Genomic DNA, 18,790 nt, shown 5'->3' with positions numbered 1-18,790 from the left:
ACCTCTGCTATGCTATATCTTCCAGTGGTAGCAAAAAATCTATATTGGGAACAGAGGAGGTTGGACTTGCTTTTTAAGGTGGCAACTGTCCATCTTATAATTGTAAAAATGACTTATGTGCCCACTGCAGCAAGGGTCTCTTTGAAGAAAGAGTTTTGTTTCTTCTTTTCCTGGAATGAACCTTGCCCACTATACATATTCCAGAAGCAGAGCTAACCCACCCTTCTGTCCAATGAACAGTTCAATGGATTCTTTTGTTGTTGTTGCACTGGACCATATTCCCAAAGGAGGCAGAAAAGGCTTGTCCTGATTTGTTTTTTTCTTTATCTTGGTTAAGAATGGTTTTTGATTCTTTAAACAGAATGGTTCTTCTCCTATGATGACATATGCATCCCAAAAAGCCCACATTTGTAAAATCACATTGGTTGCTAGAATTATTCCTTGAAAGAAACTGCTCTAATGTACTAGGTCTGAGAAAGGAAAAGTGGTACTATAGAATCAAAGAGATGGACAGAATCTAGTCTAATCTGCTCAGAGCAGGATCTGTTATAGCATGTCTCCCTGATAAACCATTCAGCCTCTTTTTGACAATCTCTAGCAAAGAACTCACCATGTCAGGTAGCAGCCTGTTTCACCAGCTGACAGCTCATACAGTTAGGAGTTCCTCATGATGTCTAGCCTGAACCTCCTACCTTGTAGGTTTACAAGGTTCTTGTCCTGCCCTCTGCAGCAATAGATAAAATGTCCACACCCTCTTTGATGGTACAGCTGTTTATTTTATTTATTTATTTATTTATTTATTTATTTATTCAATTTCTATAGCCGCTCATCTCAGATCAGTGACTCTGGGCGGCTAACAGCAATAAAAACAGCCAACATTTAAAACAGCACAAAAAATTAAATATAAATATGAATGCAGTCAAGAGAACTTAAAAAAACATTAGTATGGAGGGGGCACCTGGATTTAGTTATGGAAGATTGCTAGCATATCCTCCCTTAGTCATCTTCTCTGTCAGCTAAATATACCATGATAATTTAATGTTCCTCATAGGACTTGGTTTCCAGACCCTTAAAAATCTTGGTAGCCTCCTCTGAACTTGCTCCAATTTGTCACTGAACTTTTTGAAATGTGCCCAAGGCAGAGCAGAGTTGAATAATTACTTCTCATGATTTGGCTTTATGCTCCTGTTAATGCACTTCAAGACAGTATAACGTGGCCAACAAGGCCACCCAGATCCTTTTTGTTTTTTCTAATGCCAGGCTAGGTCTCCTCCATCCTATACTTATGCCATACATTTTTGTTACTCAGATGCAGAAGTTTACATTTCTCCCTGTTTCATTCCATCCTATTCACATCGGCCACTGCTTAAGCTTATCTAAAACTTTTTGAATCTTGTTTCTTTCATCTAAAATATTAGCCGCCTTTCCTAGTTCTGTGCCATATTCAAACTTTATAAGTGTCCTCTCAACTCCCTCATCTTAGTCACTGATAAAAATGGAGGCACAGGGCTTAAGATATAGCACTGTGCCATATATGAAATGGAGCCATTAGTAAGCCCTCTTAGGATGCAATCATTCAGCCAACTGTGAGCCCATCTAACAGTGGTATCATATACTCCATATTTTACCATTTCATAAAGGAGAATATCATCAGGGATTCTGGTGAAATCTTGGTTGATGTCCAAGTACACTGTCTATGGCATTCCCTTGATTTACTAAGCTAGTAATTCTATCAGAGACAAGCATGATTTGTTTGTGACAACCCACACTGGTTCCTGCTTACTCCAGCCTGTCCAAGTGCTCACAAACATCCTGCTTGATAACCTGTCTGAAGACTTTTCCCAGTATAGTTGTCAAGCTGACAGATCTGTAGTTTTCTTCTTCACCTTTTTGAAGATCTGAATAACATTTGCTGTCTCCCAGTCTTCTGGGACTTCACCAGTCCTCCAGGAGTTCTCAAAGATTACTGACAGCAGTCTTTGCAATCATCTTTCCTAGTTTCTTCAGTATCCTGGGGTAGTATCAAAATCTATAATCAGTCAAAATCTCCTGTCTTCTATCAGAGATGGAGAACTGTATCTAAAGATAGAATTCTGTTCTACACTTGCTCCAGTGAGTTGGATGATGTCAGGGAGTAGTGCTTTAAGGAGAGAAACCACTTCTCTCAAGAGTTCCATTCCCTTATCACAGAAAAGAACAAATAATACTTGCTGGTCTGGGTGTAAAGAGGCTGGGTTGAGGTCTGGCTTGCAGGCTGAATGGACTCCTGGTGGCTGTGTTAGACCCATAAGTAGGAGATTCCCCATCTTTAGCAGATAATGTCCAAGTTATTCTTTTTATGGAAAACTGCAAACAAAAACACAACCTAAACAGGAATGCTGATACCAAAAGGACTAAACAAGTAACACACAATAGTGTTTTATATATATGTGTGTGTGTGTGTGTGTGCGCGTGTGTGCGCGCATTCATATTCCTGGAAAAATATGCATACAGGTGAATAAAGCAATGCATACAAATTGCTTATTAACACTGAGTTAAGAGGAGAGAACAGGAGAGAGATAGAAGGGAAATGAAGGTGAGATGGACAGGACAAACATGTAGAAGTTAGAGGACATCCAGGTACAATTTGCCTACTAGATTAAATTGTAAGTTTTCTTTGCAGTAATCTAGTTTATACAGATAAATTGTGATGTTACATCAATGTTCTATAGACAACAAAACTTGAAAATTAAAAAAAAAATGTAGAAGAAAGCCAAAGTCTGGACATAGTCCGATTCTCAAACTAATTAAAGCATACGTGTTTTGACAACTTTTGTGTCCAATGTTAATTTCTACTAAAAACTCCTCTGGAAGTGATAAAATCCTGCAACAGTCTATTTTTAATTTTGGGAAAATGTTTCAAAATATTAGAAATGTTTGCTTTTGCACAGTTTGCCTTGTTGAGCTACTATTCATCTATGGCTTTTCTATTTCTGTCATGACTGGTAATTTGCAGCAACTTTGAAAACTTTAGAACATTGTACGTAAAAGATATGTGTATCAAAAACATTGCAATGATTCAACTAATGATAATAGTTTTAAATATGAAAGCCAAGTACTGGTTGAAATTACACTGCAAGCAAAATTGGGGGATGTAAAATGAAATAACAATAATCTAAAATGCAAATTGGCCAATCACTAGAATAAATATGTGTTGTTTGAATATGAAATGTTAACATCCTGGTAAGCAGCCAATTTCCATTTTATTAATATTCCACAGAAATGCAAGAAAATGGATTAATAATTATGCAGTTAATTATATCACTAGTCAGACTGTGACAGTCAAACTCAGACTATAAGACTTAACAATGCATGATAGAAATTATAGTTGATTAATGTTTTGTCATTTTTTTCAGGCTTTTCTCAGCTGCACTTTCTCAACAGCTTGGTAGCTATCTGGCTTGGATCCAAGTATGTAAAGAATTGCCTTTCCCCATCTATAGCTGCACGATCACCTTTACAGCCTTTAATCCATGTGCCACTCCCCATATGCGTTGTGGGAGATGGAACCAGAGAGAACAGCCCTTTCATAGAAAATGTTTTAACTAAAAAAGCAGCATGGCAAACACCACTGTTGCATAAAGATACAGTCATGCTAGTGCTTTTGCATCAAGACTCATGTGCCAGGGACGCAGATTATGTGTCTGTACTTTTTTAAAATATATTTTTTATTCAGGAACGATTTTTGCACATAATTTCTCAATCTGCCATTATAGAAATCCAAATAGGATTCAAGCTACACCTTTATTTATTTACTGACAAACTTTTACCTAGTGTTAAAAACATTTTCATCCTCTTTTGCCAGAAAAACTCTCAAAGCTGCTTAGATAAGATGAATAATGCACAAAATACAGTAGCCCTTGCTTGTAGTTTACATGATAGAAAAAAAAAGAATAGCGAAAGAAATGGGTGGAGGGGGAGAGTGAGCTTAAGAAGCTAATCCTTAAACCTGCAGAAGTTTTCCAAATGGCTAGTTTGAATTAAAGTATTCATGGTGAAGGAAAATGGAACTGATTTCTCAGCAAATCTAAAGGCGTAGTGCAGCCCCTCCACTTCTCCCTCTGCTGTAGCTTTATGCTATACCTTCCTTTCTTCATCTGTAAAGGTAAGGGAGAAAAGGTTCATTTCTTCTTTCTAAAGAAAGAAAAACAGATATTTTGACATCATTTCAGCCTGCCTTCAGTAGCCCATAGGATGCCCCATAGGATCCTTATTATTCCATAGGAACCCAAGAACTTTATTGGGGCAGGCAAATAAGAATATAGCCACCCGTATTACTTAGTCACCATTGATTTCTATCCATTACCACTTTCCCTTCTGTATCATTTGGATATTTTGACAAATCCAAGTATTTGAAGATACTGGAAAATGGATCATCATATAAACACTTTAATGATTAGGATGACCATACCACCATTTTAAAGCATATTTTAAAGAACCTTTAGGCCAGTATATTTTAAGATCAAATTCCTTGATATTTTATAACATAAAATGCAAGAATCCCTACCTAACGCAATAGGATCTCTCTCTCTCTCTCTCTCTCTCTGTTCTCAGCCACATTCTCCTACTTGCTGCTAATGAGTATGTCTGAAATAGATCCACTAGATAATACTGACATCACATGACCATGACCATGACAGATGTTCAGCCCAAGTTGACTTAGCCTGGCAACTAGGTTCAGGTGGGATTTGCAGGACACTGGACAGCTCCCAGCAAATAATATGCCTTGGCAGGGGAAGATGCACTGTCTTTCCCAGATTCTGCCACTTTCTGGAAACCAGAGAATCCTAAAGGCCTTTGTCCCCTCTTAACTCTCACCTTCCACACTGGCTGCATTGCTGCCTAGCACAGGGGAGTATGAAGTTCCTGATATAAAGAGGACTGGACTTTCAGGATCTTTGCTAATTCAGGGAGCTGTGTCATGGGTGTCCACAGAGGATCAAGGGAAGTCAGCACTCACATGATGCCATGGTGGCCTCTATTGGATATCTATGAATTTCACTTAAAGAGGTACTACCTAATGGTCTCAATATAGAACATGAGTTCAGTGCATCCTCAATTTATACATATCCATCTGTTTCCTCATTTTTTGTATCAGAATCTTGAGTGCTTTTCAGGATGAAATTTATGAGTAATGGTTTCAGCAACACAGAGAATAGTGTAAAGTAAGTCTGCCAGGAAGAGAAGGAGGAGGAGGATAAATTGTTCAGTAAACTAAAAAATATTGCCATTCAGCATGATATACCTTCTTTAAATAAATGCCTCATCCTCAGAAGTTATCATCCAAGATACAGAGAAAATATACAGTATGCATACACAACCACTTTCTAGAAAGTAACAGTCATATGCATATTTACTCAGTAGTGAGTTCACTGTGTTGGTTGGGCCTTACTTTCACCTTTAGCATGCTTTGCTACAGCTTCAGAATATGAGGAACAGACTTCACCTTTTTCACTACAGGTAGTCCTTGACTTATGACCACAATAGGGACTGAAAAAATTACCATTAAGCGGTGTGGTCTTTAAGCGAAGCATCATGTGACTGCAGCTAATTAGTTGCTTTTCAAAGTTGCCACATTCTATCTGACATCCTTTCAAAGCCAGGGAAGATACGTACCCAAATCTGAATGAACTATAGGGAAAGCTCAGCTGGCCAGGAAAATCAGATGGGTTCTGGAAGTGGGGTTGTGGCTTCTGCACTTTGATTTTTGGTCAGTAGTTGAAACTGGGAAATCTCCCACTTGTGAGATAGAAAGAAAGTAGGAATCAGGGAAAACCTTAGGCTTTGGAGGTTGGGCATTTACTAAAGCATAATTAAAGTATCAAGCCATATACATGCTTCCAAGTGTGCCCCAATGGTTTCAGGTGAATAAACTGCTTCACTAAATATGCAGTAGGATTCTATGCCAAAATTCTGAAATCTGTATTCTAAGAAAGATGAACGGCTCCAGCTCTCCATCCTCATTCTGCTATTCCTTCATCTTCTACTGTCCAAGTGGAAGGCACAGTCAAAACCACATGCACTTTAAAGCTTGTTAATTATTACACAAGGAAGTTATCACTACTCACTAGCTATGCATTTCTTGTTTTAAATGTCTTCCCCACCTTCCTGCTAATGTGAGAAAAAAGGCTATAATGCCCACCCAAGATGCTGGCCCATGTTATTCCAGGTTCATTCCCAAAGGAATCCTAGGCTGCCCAGGGCCTATTTTGTTCAGTGCCCTTCACCCTGTTTTTTTGAAACTGACACAACTGAGGAAAATCATTGTCACATCACTGGAGAGTACAGACAGGCAGCTTAGGAAGTTATGACTGTGAGAGCAGGTTTTCCCATCACATTTTCATATATACCACAATACCTTGTATGTGGGAGTCATTTCTAAATATGTAACTTATAGCTGCAGCCCATTCCAGATGCCACATATTTATTTACTAGTATTAAAACAAACAAGAACATTGAAATATGTCTCCATAGTTACTTTTCTGCTCCACCTATCTACTTACCTAATATCTGATATTTATCTTTCACTCATATATAAAAATAGTAGGGAAGAAGATCATAGGTGTTTTAAATGTGTTTGCATAGGTGTTTGAGGGGGGGGCAGAGACAGAGCATGTGTTGCAACTTTATGAAGCAAACTTCATCCCTCAATACCTGCATACAAAGTTGTGATGCAAGTATGAAAGGGCAAAACTTATGTCAAAATGTTGTGATGTATATTTTGGCGTTGTTGTGGTTACAAATGAGCACCTATGAACAGACATAATCTTTAAATAGGCAGGTTTTGAAAGATATTGAAATGCCAACAATGGAAAGTTTATCCAGCTACTACTTCTTTTCTGTGTATTTTTCTTCTTTCCAGAGCCATACTGGATATGTTTAATATGTTAGCTAGTACCTTGATAGCTTTCTTTTTAAGATCAGCAGCATTTCAGTGTCTAGAGATAGGCCCATACAATTGGTCTTCTCCATATCGTGGTAATAGCAGTGGGTCTCGAAATGTTACAATAGTTCCAATTGACTCATTCACTTTAATATTTATATCCATTCATGATTCCTCCTTTCAGAGTTAAGCTTAAACAATAACCATATTCACAAGTTCAAAATAAAAAGACAGGCTCTCTATCAAAAAGCATCCATGGGAAAAGTAAAATTTAAAACTGCATAAATGGAGGCAAACTCTTTGGTGTTGGCTCTTATTCAAGATACAACTTTAACTAATTCATAGTGTAGCAAACATTGCACAAAAGCTTGAAAACGTTATTATTCCAAAAATCTTTAAAACCTTTCAGCACATGTTGATCCCTTGTATAACCATGCTCTTATGAAACCTGCCATCATAAAAGCTGGAAGTTAGTGCATGCTGTGGATGTAACTCAGAAAGGCAAGCTAAAATGCTTTATATGGAATTGTGAACCTGGCTAGGATTTGATTAGAATGATTAAAATTGGGTTTGCTGATTAATTGTTGCTTATATAAATTAAGTCCTTAGAATTAATTTGACTTATTATTTCATGGACCCCTCTTGTCTTGCCATACCTTTCTTTCAGGATGTTTCTGTAACTTCCCATTCTAGCCTATAGCCCTGGAAGTGCCTAGTGTTTCCCATCCAAGTACTAACCACATCTTATTCTACTTTGCTTTCTAGACCACACAAGGTTGGCCCAGTTGCTGCCATCTGATGAGGTGCTGCCGCTTACACAAGCAGGAAAAACTGAGATCAGGTTCACTGTGAAGATTCCCTTTGAAATTGACTATAAAGCTCCAAATTCAAGCAGTGGAAAGTGGGTAAGGTAGTAGGGGTTTCTGCAAAGGGAAAATTAACTTACTTTCAAACCCTACAGAGTTCCAGCACTGCAAATGGCAAAATAAAAGTTTTGTAATTTGAATTGTTTTTCAACCTAGCCAGGAGAGAATTACGTTGGCTGTCCAAGGAGGACAACACTGTGGGAACACAGCAGCATTGCATCCACGTCAGATCAGTACAAACATCATAGGCCCCCACTTGCTTTGCTTGTGCCAGTCATTTTTATTTATTATTTTATTTATTTATTTATTTATTGGATTTCTCCCCTGCCCATCTCCCCCCCAATAGGGGACTCTGGGCGGCTTACAAAGACATTAAAACTATAAATATATATAAAATATATAATATATATAAAATTAAAACAATATTTAAAAAGGAAAAATCCAAGAAGATGGAAAATCGGGCCGGGGACAGCCGGCTACTATGGGGCTAGCCATCTCCCTGCTTGAGATATTCCCTCCCCACCCCAGGCCAAGTGACAGAGCCAGGTCTTCAAGGTCCTTCAGAAGGTCAGGAGTGAGGGGGCCAATCGCACCTCTGGGGGCAGAGTGTTCCAAAGAGTGGGGGCTACCGCAGAGAAGGCCCACCTTCTGGACCCCACTAGACGGAGTTCTTTTACTGAGGGGGTCCAAAGCATGCCCTCTCTGTGTGAATGGGTGGGACAGGTTGAAGTCATAGGGGAGAGGCGGTCCCTTAGGTAACATATTTTTTTCCTGTTTGCCCATTGCAGCAACTTGCTTTTAGCAAATGGGTAGCCATTCACCATAAAGCACAGTTGCTATCTTGAACACCACTGCAAAATACCCAAGTATCAGTTGAGTAAGTTCATGCAAATGTCAATGAATGTCAACCAGCCTCTCTTTATTCCTATAGTTAGGTAAAGGGATAGTGGCAAAGAAGTAATTGGCTTCTACAAGCAAGGTATGTGTATCCGTGAAGTCCCTGCTAGAACCCAGTTTTTCAACAGCTGGATTTCATCTCACTTAAAACAATACCATATAGCATAACCTTCCCAAATGTGGCGTTTTCTGTGTGTGGAGTACAAATCCCCAAATCTGTGTGTCACCTTGATATTGCTCCAGAGGATTAGAGAATCAAATAGAAATTAGATGTATTTTTCTACCTTGTTATTTATTATCATCCAGTCATCCTTTTGTTCTGCCAGATCTATGAATTGTGTGTATCACAACAGGTTTTCAGGTTTCACAAACATAAATATTACTTTTCACTGATTACTATAGTAACAAGTTCTACTATGAATATAATGCTGAATCTATATATTGTGTTGTCATTCAGATTTTAAGAAAAAATGCCAAAGAGATGACTTGGATAAGATTTTTTTCCATTATCTAAGAAGGAAAGGCTTTCACACAGCATGTTCCTATTTGAAAGCCACTGGTAAAGACAATACCTGCTGTGAATGTCAGAAGGTTTCCCACTCCCTTCCCTTAAGAGATCATTAAAAAAAGAAAAGATGTAGGTCTCTCAAAACATAATTCCAGCTGTGAGGGCAAATGTGGGCTTAGATAAAAGAGACTAAGAGCATGTCAGTGAAACAAACAAGTCCTAGAATAATTTCAGTGTTTTAAATCACCGGTAAAATGATTTTAGTACCTAAAATAACTGGGCTGCTGTACAATATGCCATTCTAGATCAAAGACAATAGAGCATCTTGTATCACCTCAGACAGAGGGAATCCATATATTTTGCCGTGAGTTAGTAAGGGTGACTGAGCAAGTTCCAGAGTTGCCATGATAGTTTCGTATAGCAAAAACCAGGAAATGATTTGTTGTACCTTAAACAAGACTACCATGGATGGCAGCAAAGAGATACAGTAGATAAAACCTAAGCTTTGCTGCCATCTAGTGGTCATTTGGATTTTTGTAGCCCAGATGTGGTAGCTCTAGCTTAAAGATTTAAATTTGAGTGGACTATCAACTCAGAATAGAAACATTGAAAGTTGTGCAACTGCAAGATGAGGACTCAAGTAAAAGGCATGCCTGTATACCCATTCATTTCTTAAATATTTACATTTCTATTTCTAACAGCAATAAATAAACAAACTTTGAAAACAAGAGCAAGATTCTTTCTTGTTTCATATGCCTAAGAGGATAAGGCATAGCATTAAGCCATGGCTGGTCTTTGTTCCTCTTGTTCCTGTAGTCCTTTTCTCTCTGATGTTCACAAATTCTTTGACACCATTTGAAACAGAATGTTGGTTTCTTTGACTCAAAGTTAGTGCATGCATTTCCTGCTAATAAATAATGGAAGGTTACCATTAACAAATTCAGGCATACTCCTAACACTCAGCAACCAGAGGTTTTATATCAGAAAATATGCTGTGATATTTAGTGACAGGATATCCAGAGCCGTGCTCATCAGAATGGTCCCCCAACAATACTATAGATCTGGTTTACCACAAGTGAACCACTGCCAGTTCAAAGACGACCCTAGAAGATTATTAAAACTAGAATCTAAAATTATCTTACTGATTACAGTTTAACATGCAACATGTCTCCTATCTACTGATACAGAGGAGAAAACTTTAACAAGTATGGTATCACTGTTTCTAGTTATGTATTATCTGTGATAGTAGAGAATATGTGTAGCTCAGGGTTGGCATAATGTTCGAATTCTCTAAGGTTGCAAACATTTCATTACTATGCTAGATAACATTGTCAGTACTGGAGACGTGGGGAAGTGAGATTCCTCGGCTAGCAAGGGTTGTATGTATCTTTCTATTATGTCAGTTACGTCCATGCTTTGGAGAGGGAATTCTCTGGGTGTTAATTTGCATGTGAATTAAGTCTTTGGTTGTATTTTTTGATAGGTTCATAGATAGGCTTTAAACATTATTTATTTATTTATTTATTTATTTATTTATTTATTTATATAATGTATATGGTCATCCAGCTTTGTGACTCTGTAAGGCATACCCCAACCACCCCAAAATCAATCAAAATAAGAATTACCAACAGCACCATTAACATTTGTAGTCATTAATATGCATCTTGGCTCAATATTCATCTCAGCCCTAGCATTTGGGTAAGTAACCATGTTTTTAAAGCCTTTCTAAAGGCCAGTGGCGTTAGAGTCAACCAAACATTGATATGTCTGTTGATTGTAGGTTGGTTGGAGATCACACTTTTAAGAATTCTCTAGCATTTTTGATGTGGCTTGTACTAAAATTTTCTACTATTTCCCAGTTGAAATGTTGTCTGAGGTCGTGTGGAAGATTAGTGATATAGCATCATGTCTTTTGACAGATTTATCTTCGCTGAAGCGGTTTTGCTGTTTTTCAGCTGAAAAGATCCACAGAGCAACTTACAAATCTCTCTGATCAAATGACTTCTTCCTCAAACATACAAGACAAACAGAGAGGGCAGAATTAAAAGCAGTTTTAGACACTAACTCTCAGTTTTAAGGGTTTTTTTTAAACAACAAAGAAGTAGCAATTAAAACAGCTCAAGGATAAGAGGAGTTCAAGTTGCTGAGCTCACAGTTGTACTAATGGTGTGGCTCTCTTATTTCTTCCTGTCACCTTGGGCTGATGGATGAGCTGCTGCCAGTTGTTGGAAGGAGGAGCCTGACAGATCTGACTGTTGTTGTTTTTTCTCCTTTTGCCACAGTCTGATAAAGTGACTGTTTCTGATGTATTTCTCTGCTAACAGTAACAGCAGGCTGCCTACATACATATTTAGATTCCCTCTGCCTACTAGACTGCCTTTCTTTTTTGACTGTTGGGTGTTGGTCTAGGAATCTACCCTGAGGAAGATACTTCTAGATCAGTGTTTCTCAACCTTGGCAATTTTAAGATGTATCGACTTCAACTCCCAGAATTCCCTAGCCAGACATGCTGGCTGGGGAATCTTGGGAGTTGAAGTCCACACATCTTAAAATTGCCAAGGTTGAGAAACACTAATCTAGATAATTGGGGGACATGGTGGCGCAGTGGCTTAATGAAGCTGAAAGTTGCCTGCCAGAAATGGTCGACGCTTCAGCGGTTCGAGTCCAGCCTTCGCGTTAAACAGGGTGAGCTCCTGTTTCCTCCCCAGTTCCTGTCAACCCAACAGTTCGAAAACTTACGTGAGTAGATAAATGGGGACTCTCACTCCGGTGGGAGGAAAAATGCTGGCGGCGCCTTGCAAAAAGGAGTCGGGAGCAGTTGCCGGTAAGTGCGAAAAACCGTGTGCGCCCAAAAAGAGCGCGAAGCAACGGAAACCCCGCCTCCTGCGCTCGCCAGCTGGGCTCTGCTCTAGGAAGGAGGCTCTGGCAAACGACTTCCGAAAAACAATTGCCTTGAAAACTGCAAGGACTCGTCCAAGCAGTCACTGCAGGGTCAGCAATGACTGAGCGCAGACCAAAAAAAAAAAAATCTAGATAATTAATACTCTAAGGATAGAAATTTCAGGGCCAAGAAACTAGTAGTATCTTGGGAATTAGGGACTGGAGCCTGATTGTGCTTTAGAGTAGATTTCAATGTAAAATCCCAATGCCAAACTAACTCCTTTGAACTGTGCACCCAGAGTCTAGATCCCTTTTCTGAAAACCAAGAAACAAATTTGCAATAGTTTATAAGAGCTGAAACTGTGTGGACCCTTAAAGAATGCAGTAAGGATATAAGATCATATGCTAACCATGTATAAACGTATTAATGACAATATATTCCACTAGTGAGTAATGTCAATAATTATATATTGCCAGGGTGGAGCTTTATACCACGTATTTGAATGGTATGAATTGACATGCGGGCAAAGGCATGAAAGGCCATGAGACTCACTTAATACAGTCCATGTAGGTTTTAGGAAGAATTTAGTTTGTACAACATGTGGAGCATAATGACTGGAAAAAAAAACACTACAAGATATAAAAGACAACAAAAGACAAGTTCTTACAATAAAAGACAATTCCCAAAACAGCAGCCAGTTCCCACAGATCAGGCAATGGCACTCCTGTGGACAAGTACTAGAATAAAAGCCCACGGTGGGATGAACCAAGCTTTTTTGTTACTGAGGTGTATGTTATTAAGCTGTATGCCAGTTCTTTGGAGCCATCAGATGGAATGAGGAACCGTGCATGATGGGCATCTCACCTCAATTTTTCTGGAACTCAAACTTAGCCCGGCCAGTTAAACTTTGAGTTGGGTATAGGTATGCATGAGGGCACAAATATTAAGCTTTTAATTCAGAAAGTGAACTATAACCCTGCATTTGATTCTACGTGTCTAAGACTTTGAATAAAAAGAACAAGTAGCAGTGAGATTTACTGTATTTTATTTACTTACTTACTTTAGTGTGAGAACTGATCCTGCACCAGGGTGTCTATATCCTCAAGAATGTCCTTGGTGTCAGCTGGGCAGTGCTGGAGGGTGTACAGTAGTTGTGAGGATGGCCCTGGTCCTGGAAACTGGATCACATGCAAGTTGCTACTCGAAGTGGAACGTCTGCAATCCTCAGGACTTGACCCTCTGCGCAGCTACAGCTAGACCTCGCAGTGGAGGCCTAGGACCCATTAGACTTGGGGCAAGGACATCCCACCCCAGAAGGTGGCTGGACATTGGTACAGTTGTTTTTTTTTTAATGATGATGATGATGTATATGTACACACAAAACCCAAGTAAATTTCTCTAACATGAGAACCGCAGAAGCAGACTCCATTTTATTCCTGTTGTCACGGTGCTGTGCGATGAATTCGGGATGCCAAAGACCACTTGTTCAGAGTACTTTTTGAAAACCCAGGATATCAAATAATGACAAGCAGCGGTAATAGACTGGCATGGCGGGAGAATGGGGAAAAATCAGTTGTAGGCTTCACAGTGATCTATGCGACCATATAACAGCGCTTCACCACAACGCCCTTAAGTCCGGGATCTAAAATCAGCCAGTTGCCCCTCAGATAGCGAAGGTGCTGTCCGTGCGAAGCAGCCTCCCGGTTGCACGTGGGTCCCAACGATGACGGGACTGCAAACGAAACTCCATCCACCCTCCGGGGTGGGACGTCCTCGCCGGTGCACGCAAACAGCAGCACCTCCTTTAATTTGGCTGCCAAATCTCCTCGAGGCTTCGCCTTTGCTACCACGTGCTAGAGCGCCTCGAGTTGCCGACCAGCGCGTTGGCGCTATCCTTCCCGTCGCTTCGCTCGCGGCTTCTCTAGCCTGGGGTTGGCGCTTTGCCAAGCAAAGGGTTCTCCGTGCGTCTCTTGCAATTAAACGCTAACGCAGGCTGGACTCGCGAGCAGCGCCAGAGAGCAAACGCGCCCGCCTGTCTGCAGCTCTCCGCGCCTTGCCATTCCAGACCCTGACATTCCTGTGTGCACACTGAACTTTTCAAGAAAGCGATTTGATTCCTCGTTTATGTCGGTGCCACGGTCGCGGTTTCCCCGCGGAAAAAAGTTTTTACGATCTTCTGCGGGGGAGCGCTTTCGTAGCGGTGAAGCGGCAAATGGGCATTTAAAGGGGCCGTTGGATTAAGCCGGCGGGGCGGGAAAGAAGTGCCGCGGCTGAGGAAGAAGAGCTGGGCGCGGCGTCTGCGCTGCCGCTGAAGCATTCGTGAGCTGCACTCGGATGGGAGGATGGAAAAGAAAAACATGGATCATTATCTACGCCGTCTGAAGCAAGAGTTGGTAAGGCATTAAGGGGGAAATAAGGGAAGGAGATTCTGATTAAATGTTGTAAACTTGGCGCGCGCAACCCCCCGAGTTCTTCGCCTGGGTTCGCAACTTTCAGGCACTTTCCTGACAAGAGATCAATATCAATAGCCACGCCAACACTGTGGCAGTAGAAACGCTGCTTTAATTACTGTTATATCGGGCCAACAATAGTTGGCTGATGCTGTAAATCCCCCCTCCACACGCACACCTTTCATTAAAATGCATATTTTCCAGGCTTTGTTAGAAAAACCTTCCAGTGTCCTTTATCTCAGGTGTGCAAAGAGGGGTACATCCTCAACCCCATTACTGATTTTTTTTTTCAAAATCTATTTGCACATTTTGGATTTTCCTCTGACATGAAAACTAAATCTATTTGCCCCTGATAGGTATTTGGTGAACCGTATTGAGCAGGGGAGGGAGTGGGTAGCAGTGCACAAATGTGTTAGCATTCTGCAAAAAGGCAGTATCCTAAACTTTCCTGTTCAGAGTATAATCACCATCCCCACCCTTTGCCTGATTTGGTAATCCATTCAGATACTGAATGAGTCGTAAACTGGAAAGTATCTGACTAGGATGATAAATTGACATCATATCCCAGTCATTTCTGAGTCTTGTGCATGTTTAACAAGCAGTTCTACTCGAAGCAAAAAAAAAAAAGAAAGAAAAAGGCATCTCTCTAAATAACCCTACTTCACTTCATTCCTTTCTTCCTGATATGGATGCATTATGAAGGTTTATAAAACACCCGCTTCCAATTTTCTTTGCATCAGATGACCCTTTTTTTCCAGGGCACAGATATGCCTGCTTATATTTTGCAGACATTTTTTTTTTTGCAAGACACTTCATATAATTATAGGGGTTTCTACAAATCCTTTATAGACATTTCTGAGACAGTTACATAATCCAGGTGATGTTTTCTCATTATTAGCTGCCTCTCATAAGTTTCCTTTTTTGTTTCATATTGCATCGGTTTCTGTAGTGTCATTTTTATGCAAAGGAGCCACCTAAGTCTGTTTAAGTACCCATTCTGGAAGAAACAAAATACCACTTGACTGGTATCCTGCGACATATTTAGAAAGTGCCTCTACTCAGTTGCACTTTTGAAAAAAGGTAAATTTCATTATCCCACACCCAACCATTTGAGTTGGCTTTATTATGATCCTGTTTTATAGATGAAAAACTGAATTGTCCCAGTAAATTGGATACAATATTGAAGTGTAATCTTCTAAGATTTGCAGTGGGCTGCATTTCCATTTCATAGCTGAAGTCCTTCTTAACAGACTTGAAAATAGTTACGTTGATCTGTACTGAATTAATCCAACTGCATTGAATTAATCCAGCTACACATTATAATGAAAGAACTCTGGGATGCCAGTAAATTTCCACAAAAGGAAGATGCATACATGATGAGTTATTTGCAAAGAGGTTTGCTCGAAACTCATCACTGTACCCTACAATGCATTTTGGCTTCCCCACAATCATTTTTAACTTCTTACCTGGCTTGTTCTTGCCTGTTTCATCCATATTCTTTTAGACAGATTTATTCTTCTGAAGGGAAGCCGGTCAACTAATTTTTTCTCCACCCAGACTTTTCTGTTAAGGGCTTGCCTACCTTGCTTTGCAAAATCTTGCACATCTTCATCTGAAGTACAGTCATAGTGCTGTTTCTATAACACTTCTGATGTAGATACTATTTTACAATCACTTGTTCCTAGCCCTTTCACCATAACTGTGTGAGGCAGATCACTTCTACATTATTGCCACCTACAAAAGTCCTTGTCTGATAACTTCCTGATGTCATGGACATCAACTCCCATAACCTGTCAGGCACTTTAATTGGAAACAGATGGGTTGAAGACTAGTCCACCTGGAGAGCATCACTTTGGAGAAGGCTGCTGTACCGATTGATATCTACCTAGTGAGTGGAAGTGAGGCACTTTCCTAGTCCAAGTAGCATACAGATGTTACTTGACTGCACTGCCTGGGCTCCAGTTGTTGCTTCCATTGCAGTGGAAAGAAGAGCCCCTTTGGGAAGAGTCCGGCAAATGTGATGTTTTGTTCTGCCTGTCAAGGTTCTACCCTTTCTCCCTGCTGCTGCTCAGACGGAAGCCTTGCTTGCTGTGACAGGCTTAGGCTTGCCCGCCAGCAGATGCTTCCTTCTGGTGCCCTAGTTTTTGTTCTAATGGATTAGTAATGAAGATTCAGGATGCTTTTAAATAAAGCATTTGCAAGTCCAAAAGAAAATGATGACGAAGAAGAGGCATGGGAAGTATATGTCACAAATGAATAAATAATAGCAACTGCAGGTTTTGTTTTTTTTAAAAGAAGGTCACACAGGAGTCATGAGAGGAAGAGCTTTACAATCCAAAAGATTACTATCACCACAGAACAACTCCAAGCAGAGCTGGATGAAACTAGAATTCATAATGGATTTTAGTGCTTTAAGACTATAAGCTGCTACAGCTTTAATTGTATCGTAGACCATAAAAGTAATTTTCTTTCAGAGCAGTGATTCTGAGAGTGTGTTTCTGTCACACACAGTCTATAGGTGCTTTTGTGCAAGGGTGCAAAAGAATTACAGGCCCATTTACCACCGATTGTGATGTATGCCTATAACAGAGTGGGATTTGCTTCCAAGTAAGCATATCAGGTAGAGGTGGGCAATTCACAGGCCATGGGCTCCTGTTTTGCAGTTCTTAACATCCCTGGGATAAAGCCATGAAATTTGTGAGCATATCACAGAATATGGACTGTTCAGTGTAATGTCAGTTTCCAGTAGGAAAACAAATAAGGTAGATGCAGCACAACTGAAGTGGCCATTACAAAAAAAAAAAAAAAAAATCATGATACTACTTAGGAGAAGTGCAAAATCCTGGAATGTAAAGGATTCCAGCCTTCATAGGGCAACTCTAAGCTCACTCTAGGGCTGGAGTTACAGAATATTAGCAGAACAAATTCCTTATCCTTATGTGTGTGTGCTTACCCAGGAAAGGAAGTGGGAAATGCCCAATGAGGATGTACAAGAATGGAATAAAAAGTGACCCGCTACTGTGTTAGTCGAGGCATCTTTACAGCCATCAGTAAGTGTAGGTGCCACTAGCAACTGTCCCGTGCCATTCATGCAGAGACAGCCAATGAACTATGTCAGAGATGGTCTTTCAGTTCCTGGCACACTCCTGCCACATCTTCATGTGTACAAAGAACAATACCATCGCATCTTAATTCCATTTTTTCCAACAGTGTGGCCAGTAATAATTTTGCTGCTGCTGCCACCATTTCCCAGGCCATCGTCCTAGCATGATTCGATTCTTTGTGGACTTCTCACAACTACCATTTTATGAACATAGTTTGTACCAAGGAAAAGAAGAAGGCACTCAACAAAACGCCTACATGGCTCCCTGGACCGGATGTCCTCAGAATGCTTAGTGGGGGGGCCAGGAGGCACCTAAAGGGCAGCCACAGACTTATACTGTGAGCATCATCCAGTATTGGCTCACACCACAGTTTTGGGAAGTTTGAGTGCACGCGCACACACACACTCAGAAGGAATTATGGCCCTATTCACCCTTTTACATGACTAGTAAAACTCTTCCTACAGTGTAGCTCTTCCTATCTGTAGCTCTTCCTACAATGTTAGAACACAAGGACTTCTATCTCCATTTCCATAAAACTATTTTCTGCTAACTAGTCATGTAAAAGGGTGAATAGGGCCATAATTCCTTCTGAGTGTGTGTGCGTGCGCACTCAGACTTCCCAAAACTGTGGAGTGAGCCAATACTCATAATATGGGACCAAAGTAGCACTTCTTTATACAATGAATAAGCTGGAATTCACTCCATCAGAAGTAGAGATGGACACCAGTTGAGACACTTGCAAAAGAGGACTGGGCAGATTTATAGAGGACTGGGTTATTAATGTCTATGAGTCTTGATGATTGCTGATTACCTCCAGAATTACAAGTAGCATACTTTGAATATTTTCTGTTGAGGAAAAGAGGTATTGCCTTTGGCCACCAAAACAAAAATGTTGGACTAGAAGGGCTGTTGGTTTGACCCAGCAGGGCTCTTCTTATGTTCTTAAGAGAAAGAATATTTGCCCTGCAGACTCCACAGAAGCCTAATCATTCAGTCTCATCAGCAAACAAGAATTAAATATATCATCAGGTAATTATCTTTCCAATGCCATATTATAGATGCAGGAAGAATTCAAGCCAAGAACAACTCATATATTTGCCAGGGTGCTGAGTTCATCTGACAGTAGAAAAGGTGAGGAGATTTCCTCCATATATCCAGACAC

The 18,790-nt window shown here is 40.2% G+C and overlaps 1 protein-coding gene across 3 annotated transcripts in view; it reads left to right on the top strand.

The window, feature by feature from the left end:
• INKA2 (inka box actin regulator 2) overlaps positions 1-18,790 on the top strand; it is a 69,692-nt gene that overhangs the window by 13,453 nt on the left and 37,449 nt on the right. The window contains exons 2-4 of one of the 3 annotated variants that reach the window (XM_088153268.1): positions 3,396-3,450; positions 7,688-7,827; positions 13,140-14,467. In XM_088153268.1, the coding sequence (XP_088009394.1) occupies positions 14,417-14,467 (51 nt within the window). In that variant the 5' untranslated portion in view covers positions 3,396-3,450; positions 7,688-7,827; positions 13,140-14,416. Of the gene's footprint in view, positions 1-3,283; positions 3,451-7,687; positions 7,828-11,922; positions 14,468-18,790 lie in introns of those variants that run through there. The other 2 variants (XM_088153269.1, XM_088153270.1) reach the window with 2 other exon arrangements.

The sequence above is a fragment of the Python bivittatus genome, unplaced genomic scaffold, assembly GCF_059951505.1.
Source record: "Python bivittatus isolate LINGU-HERP-01145 unplaced genomic scaffold, Pbiv_v1 ctg000700_np1212, whole genome shotgun sequence".
Lineage (NCBI taxonomy): Eukaryota > Metazoa > Chordata > Lepidosauria > Squamata > Pythonidae > Python > Python bivittatus.
The sequence above is the reverse complement of the archived record's forward strand: the minus strand, read 5'-3'. Positions and strand labels throughout refer to the sequence as shown.